This window comes from Oryzias melastigma, linkage group LG7 (genome assembly GCF_002922805.2).
Source record: "Oryzias melastigma strain HK-1 linkage group LG7, ASM292280v2, whole genome shotgun sequence".
NCBI classification, from domain to species: Eukaryota; Metazoa; Chordata; class Actinopteri; order Beloniformes; family Adrianichthyidae; genus Oryzias; species Oryzias melastigma.
In genome coordinates this window covers 24388689-24398358 of record NC_050518.1, presented here as the reverse complement: position 1 = coordinate 24398358, position 9670 = coordinate 24388689, and the positions used below count along the sequence as shown (strand labels likewise).

General features: G+C 44.7%; 1 protein-coding gene across 1 annotated transcript; it reads right to left on the bottom strand.

Annotated features, from left to right (window-relative positions):
- Positions 1-374: 374 nt before the first annotated feature.
- On the bottom strand, positions 375-9104 carry LOC112158909 (ski oncogene; the record flags this gene model as incomplete). Its single annotated transcript, XM_024292600.2, is given in 6 exon segments — positions 375-2744; positions 4517-4747; positions 7005-7312; positions 7391-7689; positions 7874-7989; positions 8991-9104. Coding segments are annotated over 6 exon segments (1254 nt in total), but the record flags the coding sequence as incomplete, so codon positions are not given.
- Positions 9105-9670: the final 566 nt, after the last annotated feature.

Below are 9670 nucleotides of genomic sequence, written 5' to 3'. Positions count from 1 at the left end.
CTCCGACCGTCGTCTGCCTCATCCCTGATATCTCCACGCCGTGCCTGACCTTCTCCGGTCTGACCAGCACCTGCCTCTAAGCTCTTTAATAATGGATCCAGCCGCCTCCGACTCCGTGTTACAGTAGACATTAAACTTCTGTATTAAGGTGGGGGCTACAAATGATCAACTTGGGGGGTGGGGCAGTTTAAGATGGTCCACATCTTCATTAAGAAACACATCAGTCCTTAGAATTTGACCCTCCAGTTCTCCTTCTAAACAGTCGCAAACGATGAGTTTACACGGAGAAGTTGTGATTTTTCCTCTGCGCTACTCTCCTCCAGACGCTGTGAATCATGGGTAATTGACAAGATGAAACAAATCCAAGAACATTCTTTCAATCTGGACAAACAACTTTATTTCTGGTAATGCATCTATACACTGTACATTCAGTCACTGTAGTATATAAGCAAAGCTATTTTCAAACATAATCTCATAAAGTCCTTTACTTTACAATATAATCTGTGTTGTTAGAGGGGGCAGTGATGGGGCAGGGGGGGTAAAATGATATGGTGATTAAGCCGAGCTTCTCATCAGAACAAACGTGTGGATTAATAAAGTGGAACTCCTGGATTCTACACAGAGTTCAGCAGCAGCAGCGAGAGGCCAAAGAAAAGCAGGAGGTGGAGGTGTGACGACGTCCACGTGAATCCCAGGATACTGTTAGGAATATGCATGAAAATAAAAACATTCAGTACAAAGACTCTACGGTAAAAAAAAGAGGATTAACAAAGGGAATTTTCTCATCCATTCCTGCTTCCCGAACAGTTCAGCTAAAACACAAACTTAAAAAAAGAAAAACAGCTATTGTAAGAAAAGATGTCTTTTTGAAAAAGGAAACACCATGTACATATAATACACAATATTGCAAATGCAAAAGAAAATATTTACAGGTATAAATTCAAATGTGGCTAGTATTTTGTCTCCTTATTGCTGCTTACTGCCCATTATTTATTCATTTATTAAAAATCATTTTCCTTTAGAAAACATGGTTAAAATTGCTTTTTTTGTCAGGAGAGCACAAAACCAAATGTCTTTTTTTCCTCAAAAGTTTTTGTAGAAAAGCAACATTTTTGAGCACAAAAACTAGAAAAGGTACTAATTTGCGGTTGTCCTGCGGGCTTCAGAGCGGGATAAAAAGGGGCGTCCAAACGGAAAGCTTCTATACAAACGGCCTGAACGAGGGATGAAGCGTCGTTTGTTCTCTGCTCTCAAGAAGAAGAAAACTTCTGTAAACTACAATACTGATTCACTGCAAAAACACTTGTGTTATGGTTAGGTCAACAAGCCTGCATTACAAGTGATAAAGACGACGACTTCACAGGTATCGGAAAGACGCGATAAAATCGGGGAATCTTTCATTGTAAGACGCTTTAAAAAAAGGGAAACTTTGTCACATTTGAAATATTTTGACTGCAAAAATCTAGTGATACCTGTCTAGTTATTGCATCTTTATCATTTGTAAAAATGTTATCCGAGTGTAAAAATAAACGGGTTAAAATCTCATTTTTGCAGAGAAACTTCATCTGAAACCTGCAACCAGGAAGTGGAGGAGAAGCGCTCCTCCTCGTCACTTGTCCCTCTCTGGAAACCTTTCGCCCTCACTCAGGCACTTGAGCTTTTCCAGCATTGCATTGATTTCCTCTTATTCTGACATTTTTTGTAAAGCTTTTTTTTTCCTAAAACAGCTCATGGCTTTTTTTTGTAATTAGGATAATTGTTTCTCTGCAGAAAAACTCATTTGATATTGCATAACACAATAAACTCCTTACATGTACAGTATCAATGCCCAATAACTGACTATATGAATGGCAAAGCGTCTCAGATATCATGCATAAAGGAAAATATGAGTTTTCTACTGGAGGAGAAAAAGTGACCATAACAGACGAGCAGTAAAATATTTGCACGTTAAAACCAACCGAAGCCAAAACAGCATCAACACGGCGTACATTCGGACCGCCGCCGCCGCTCCAGACTGGCGGCCTTCCCAGAATCCAGCCGACGTATTTACAAGCAGAGCGGTGGATCTCTGCGCCGGACGGGCGACACCAAAGAAAGAGGTGGAGGAGCGGGAAGATGCTTTCGGACAGTTTTCTCTCAGGACAAAGTGCCGTTCATGACTGTAAAGTACAAAAGAATCCTATTTACAGGCGTCGACTTGCTAAAAAGAAGGTTTGACGAGTGTTTATCTAGTCCAGGACAACGAAGGCGAGAACATGTTCGGGGAACTGCATGAGGCCACACTCGTCTGTGGGGATGGGAACGGAGTCCGATCGGATCAACAAGTGCTGACAAAAGGAACTTCAACTGAACAGAACCTTGTTTCTGCAGGACAGTGAGGATGGCGGAGCAGACCGGCGATCGACAGGTCACCGCTCTGATGGAGGTTCCTGAGCTGGGTCAGTGCACGTCCTCCCGTCCTCTGTCTGCAGGGGGAGGGGACAGGTGTGGAGTGGGAGGATGCAGGTGACAGGCGCTGGGGGTGGGGCTTCTTGGATGGCAATGAGTCAGCTGCTGGTTCACTTGTTGGCGTGCGTGTCCTTGGACGGCCCGTCTTTGCTGTTGGGTTTGGGCCACAGCTGGTGCTGTAGCTCCCTCACCACCTTCTCCAGGTGCTCCCTGGCCTCCCGCTCCTGCAGGAGGTCAGCTCGCAGCTGATCGCGGTCTGCGTCTGCGTGCTGCAGCTTCATCTGGAGGTCTTCAATCTGAAAGAGAGAGCGGGAAGCAGCTGAAGGGAGCAGGGTCACACCGCCACGTTCAACCTGATGGACCGTTTCCACGGTGACGTCACACGAAACGGCGTCAGGCCGAAGAACAGAATACAGACTTCTGCTTACAGGTTTAGAACGGCAAAGCTGAGCTGAACGCTGTTAACACAATTTTATGTAAATAATAAAAGGTATTCTTACCAATTTCAACAGAAAAATGAACAATATTTATTTCATAAATGTCCTGCTGAACTGTATTTTCATTTCCTGTCTTAGATCGTTTACAAATCTAAAGACAAATTTGAATAATCTTCAGTATTTGATGTTCTACTGAAAATATTAACCTTTTATTTGAGCAGATATTCTTCTAATGAGTTCTATTTTGGTTGATGTTATTTCAACGTGTTTTAAGTGCGATCAGCACAAAAACAAATTCATGTTGTTCACATTAAATACCTTCAAAGAAGCACATCGCTGCATTACTCTTACACATTTTAATCACTTCCCAGGATAAATTTACTTGTTGTTTTACTTGTTATATTTTAGGGGATAATTGTAAAAACAGGAACGATTTGGTTCAGTGAAAATGTTCAGAGCAGCTATCCAGACACGTCGTTTCAGCTTTCAAAATAAGAGCTGCCAAGTAAAAAAAAGAAAATCATCTCTGAGCGAACGTATTTAAAACATGTGGAAATAGTCACTTTCATATTTTTGACAACAGTTTCAATTAATTTGATTATTTTTTACCTTTATTTCCGACAGAGTTATGATCTAAAACAAGGAGTGATGTTAGAACCTCGGCTGAGCTAACAGCAGCTCACTGACCGCAGGAGAAAACATCACAACAGGAAGAAGTTTGACTTTAATGTCAGACACGCTGGAAGTGTCTGAGTTTTAATCTGTTTACAGGATTATGTGAGCAACTTTTAACTGGTGAGACAAGATCTTCTGCAGATCCACGTTTGATAGCCAAAGCTAATGCTAGCATTAGCATTAGCACAGAATAAAAGAATAAAATTACTTTCATAATCAAACAAACAGCATTCAGTGAAGTTCTTTTAATCTTCGTCTAACTTTAACCGGGTTGTCAAGACAAATAATCCACGACTCATTTTCAGAAACGTTTGTTTCAAATATGATACCAATAGTTATATAAGGTTAGATTAACATAGTTGTGAGAAAAATGTTATCAAATAACTCAACGCATCATAATTGATACAATCAATCATTAAAATAATAATAATAAAAAAAATGTGTGTATTTTATCAAAAGGTTTAAAAAATAATCCTAATTCAAAAGACTTTGAATTCTCTTGTTTGATGTAGTTTGTTCTTTAATCCTAAAGACGGATCATCAGTTCAGTGACGTCCTGAAAACAATCATCATCTGGGAGTTTGGAGCTTTGCTGGTTCATTTAATGAAACTCCAGAAGCTGAGACCAAACTGGACATGGATGTACGTTCATGATCAGAGGAACTTTTCACTTCAGATGTATTCCTGCAGAAATGAGGACCAGAACCGGGCCGGTTCTGCTGCAGGCATGAGACCGCTGGAGCGCGGTTGTTGGGTCTGGGAGCACAGCCTCCCTGTTGTTTTGTCTAATCTGCATTTCCCATGAGGCCCGAGGGAAACTGACGTCTGTTTCCGTTTCCTCTGGGGGGGGTATAATAACACCCCACGGATCTGTCCTGCAGTAGAGGAAACGCGTCTGCTGCTGCCTCCGACCACGTAAAGAACACAGCCCAGCTTCTGTCGGCGCGTGACCTCACCTGCGCGGAGTACTTGGCGCGGAGCCGGCCGGCCTCGCAGCCCTTGTCGCAGACCCTCAGCTGCCGCGCCTGCTCCAGCTCCCTCTTCAGCCGCATCCGGGACTCGTTGGCCTCCTTCATCTTCTTCTCGCTCTCGGCTCGCAGGCGCTCGATCTCCTTCCTCAGGTTGCGTTTGGCCTCGGTGGCCTCGCGCAGCTTCTCCTTCTTGGCCACGCGCAAGAACTCCAGCTCCTGAGGGAGGAGGACAGGCTGTCAAAGGCAGAGGAAACGTACCGCAGACAGACATCAGGACTGTCAGCATCGCTCCGTGGGGGGGTTACATTAGAGTGTAAAGATGTGGAAACGCCCGGCGCCTCTCCTGGGAACCTGCCGCGTCTGTCGTCGGGCTTTGTTGGTCTGTCAGCGTTGCATTCGTGCACGGTGGGAGTTTCGAGCTTTAAGAGCGCCGCCTCTTTCTCACGGAGAGTGAAAGTGTCACGCTGGAAGCCGGCTGAGCCTTCCCGCCCAGCCTTGTTCTCAGTCCAAGAACCAAAATAAAAGTGGAAGTCCGGCCTTCGCCGCGGCAGCAACATCCGCTCTGACTGTTATCTCCTGCCTCCTGATGCAAAGTCAGACGGACTTCTCCAAACTTTCACTCTGTTCCAAACAGGAACGAGGAGGAAGTCTGAGCGCTCCGTCACCGACTCCCTGAACGTTAGAGCCAGCTGGGAGCAGAAACCACCACTGCTCTTCTTAGTTCAAAACATGTCAAAGCCACGGCCCGGGGGCCAGACCCGGCCCTCCAGATTATTCTATTTTATTGTTTATCGTTATCTTGTGCTCATTTCTAACTTGTATAATTTTGACAAAATCTATTTTCATGGAGAGTAAAATATTGAAAGTTATTTAAGCTTTAAGTTGATTTATTCTGGAATAATATTCCTGCCTTTTTATTATTCAGAACTATGTTAAAAGACTGACACATCAGCTCCTACTACAACAAAGCAGCAATACTGCCATCTAGAGCGTGGAGGTGTTGATGCTGCTGAAGAAGCTCAAAGAACATCAGGAGTCATGCAGCGTGGCGACCCCGTGACCTCCGGCGTGGAGGTCCAAACCTGCTGCTGTGTTTCTGTCTGTTCTGCAGAGGAACTGATTATTGGAGGAAAGAATAAAACTGTTTTTTCATTATAGAATTTAAAAGTAGATTGATTTACGTTCCCGAGAGAACTTCAGGAGAAGAGCATCTCCGCATTCCTGTTGGTTTTCAGCTTTTTAAAGGGAAGCCAAACCCTAAATCAACTTTTTTTGGCTGTTGACTTCTATAAACTTTAAAAATGCTGTCTGTTGTCACATTTTTGACAATTTAAAATAAACTTGTTGACTTCCTGAAATTATAGTCTGCCCCCTATTGGCTGAAACGAGGCATTACAGTTGGATTTTGTGATTGGTCAACTGGTTATTTCAGACGTTTGACGTCATCGTGCTCTGCAGCTGCAGTATAAAAGCCCCGCCCATCTTTGAACGCTTGACATCAGAGTTGAAGCTCAGCACGCCACCCGGTGACGGTTGGAGCCAATGGTTGGAGCTCACTGAGCGCGGTGGAGCATGATTTTTTATTTTCATTGTAACCTCACTGTCACTCACAGATTGTTGTTGTGTTGTTGTTAAGAGTTTAATTTGGTTGTTTGCCATTTTTTTCTGTGAAGCACTTCAGGTAAATGTCTGATGGCTAAGGACCCAGCAGAAGGTTGACCTTCAGTTCATGGCGAGCTGCTCTGAAGAGTTTTGAGACGCCACTGGACGGCAGACCCAGAGAGACTCAGACCCTTGAGGATGTTGAATACAATGCAGAAACAGGAACACTATGGAGCTACATTAAGGCCAAATATTATGTGAAACCCAAATAAAACAAACTGAAAAAACTATTGGTGTTTGGCCAAAAAAAAGGCAAACATTTTTGCTATTCTAAAAAACTGAAACTGAAACTTTTAATTTTAAAAGCTTTTTTTCACTTTCAACTCTTTTTTTTTTAATGGAAATTTTCAAATTCGAAAATGAAGAAAACAGTTGAAATTTTGAGTTTGAGACAAAAAATGGAACATTTGAAGCTGAAAATAATTAAGTGTATTTTAGAATAGCAAAAAGTTTTGGAAATGTTACCTTATTTTGTGGCTTAACACCAATTATTTAATTCAAATTAATTATTCAATTAATTATTTGGGTTTCAAATATTTTTGGCCAACATTTAGCTCCATAGAACGCTGCTGTCTGCAGGTTTCGTTAGAAGATTCTAGAGGAGTCGTGTCAGCAGATGTCGAGACGCCGCGGTTTGCCGTCTGAAAATGGTCACTCTCATGTCATATTGTTATTAAAACTCACTGTCATTTTATAAAGACAGAAATGTCAGCGGGTAAAGCCCTGTTGGTCCTGATGTTCATGTTCAGATCTTTGCTCCCCCCCCCCGTGGACCCGTGCATGTGACAGATGCTGATGCACGGCGCCGTACCTGCTGGAGGCTGCGCTTGGCCTGCAGCGCCGACCCCAGCTTCTCCTCCTGCTTGACTCTCATCTTCACGATCTCGTGCAGGAACTTCTCCTTGGACTCTTTGGAGTCCAGCCCCCCGTCCAGCGCCTGCCTCAGGCTCTCCAGCTCCGAGTCCAGCCCCGATTCCGGCGGGGGCGCAGGAGCCGAGGGCGCTGCGCTTTCCGCCGAAGCGGCGGTGGGGAGGGGCCCCGGCGCCCCCGGAGAGCTCAGGTCCTTGGCCGAGCTGCTGGAGGAGGTGAAGGAGGGCGAGGAGAGGGAGGAGGAGGTGACTGTCGGGGAGAACGGGGAGACGTTAGAGGGGGGAGGGGGGAGGTTGGCCGCTGCAGGAGGCGGGGCTTGGTTCTTACGTCCATCGCGGCTCTCCACCTCGATCTCCACCTCCGAGTCCCTGTCGTCGGCGGGCGGGGACAGCTTGCTGGCGGAGGAGGACGGGGGGCGGGGCGCTTCTGGGGCCGCCAGCGGAGCCTCCTCCGTGGCTTTTCTCTTCCGAGGCCTGGACTCGGCGCCATCACCAGGGGTCTCACCGCCACTCGGGTGGGAGGAGCTGGGTACGGACAGCGGCTTGGGGGCCATCTTGCCCAGAGGGAGGGGCGTTAGGGCCACATTGGGGGCCACGGCGCTCTCCAGGCTCTTGTAGTTGTAGAAGCTGTGGGGATAAAAGCCAGGATGGAAAACATCACGACAAGGAGCTTTCATTCACTACAGGAGGGGGCCCCAACCGGCCCCCAAGACCAACCCTGCACATTCACTGGCTGCTTCTCTTTATCAGCCTCAATCAGCTCAGAGACGACTCGGGCGATCGCCCCCCCCGTGCTGCTGTGACGGCTCACCTGTCCCTCAGGAGGGCCAGCGGGTGATTGGACGGCTCCTTATCGCCGGCAGAGACGTGAGGAGACCACGGCCTGAAGGCGGACGGCCTCGGCCTCGGCGGGACGCCGTTCATCCCCTGGAAGAAGCACAGCGGCAGAAATAAAAGTCACTTACAGAACAGGATCATCAAAAATGAACAGTTTTCTGATCAAAAGTTTATCTGCCGTTCCTTCGTTTTCTCTCGTTTTCCATCAATGTTTTTTCAACAAACATTCTTATATTTCTGCATAGAAACAGATTCTCTTTCCTTCTTCTACCTTTTATATTTTTCCTGAGATGAACTTTTTTAATGTAAAAAGAGTCTAAGCAGATGGAATTAGATCTTTTAATTTGATTGACTGATGCTAGCCTTGCTAGCTGCTACCGGTGTAGCTGAAGCCACACAGTGAGACATAAGATGGACCTCATCTGTGAGGTCTGTGATGTTCCTCTATAACACAAACTGATCATATTTGTGGCCTATTTGTGAATTTCGCCTAGAGTTTTTAGTATTTTCATTCAAAAACATGTTGATTAGTTTGCTGACAAATGTTATCCTTGTTAACTTTATAAAATTACAACTAAAACTTTCATTCTATGTTGTAAAAACAGTTTGTTAAACATTTTTGGGGTTTCCACAGCAAAATTAATCCCATTTTTCCAGAAGGAATTTTCTGTTTTTGCATGATTTAATGTTTAATGTGTGAATATAACATGGAAACATGACAAAATAAAGGTAGAGTCACAAAGGAGAGGTTGTACTGATGCCAAATAATCAGCAGGTCGTCTTTCAATTTGAAAATGCAGAAAATTCAGATAAAGACAAAAACTGAGTTTTAGGACCTTTAGGCTCCAAAGGGTTAAAAATAAATGTTCTAAATGTACAATTTTGTGTCTGTTTTCATATTCTAATTATTTGCAGATAATTAGTTGCTGGCAAATATAGTAATAAAAAAATCATAGTGATTAATTTTTTCCAGATTTGTGATTTATTCATTCATTTTTTAATCGATTCCCAGTTTTAGTTTAAATGTTGCAAGAAATCAGAGTTTTCTTATCATCTACGGTGAAGGCCCGACTCCAGCCTGCAGCACCAACCTTGCTGGGGGAGGACAGGGACTGCAGCCAGTCCTGCTGCTTGTCTTTGTCATTCAGCGGCTGGGATGAGGCGTCTTCGTGCTTCAACCTTTTGGCTGGAATGGGATCCGAAGCCTGAAAAAGGGAAAAAAGAGTCATAATTTAGAGGATTGTCTTAATTGTTTCAAACGTTGCTGCGTCGCAGGAACGCTAGCTTAACCTGAACTTGAGAGACAAAAACAAACCAGAGAATCAGCTTTGAATTCAGCGTCTTTATTTCAAACACAAGAAATCCAGAAAACTGTTTTTGCTATTGATCAAATATGGACGACGACTCAGGCTTCTGAGTGAACGATAGAAAAGTAAAGTCTTTCATTGATTGGACGTTTCGTAGCAGACAATGCTACATCAGCTACAGCTACAACAAGACCAGGAAAGAAGTTCTGCCTCCTTCTGTCAGAACGTGTTACTGCACTGGCATCAACAAGTTCAAGTGTGAGAAGGTCAGCCTCCAGCTCCGTCCAACTGCCTCCTCGCTCACGTTCGTTGTGTATTGTTTGAGGCACACGGCGGAACAGAAAGACGGGTTTGTCTCGTGCGCTCTGAATGCAACACGTTAGTCTGACACTCCAGTGAACTGAAATGCAGCCAATAGTGTCAGACAGACCAACAATCCTGTGTGTGACAGGGAAACGCGAGCA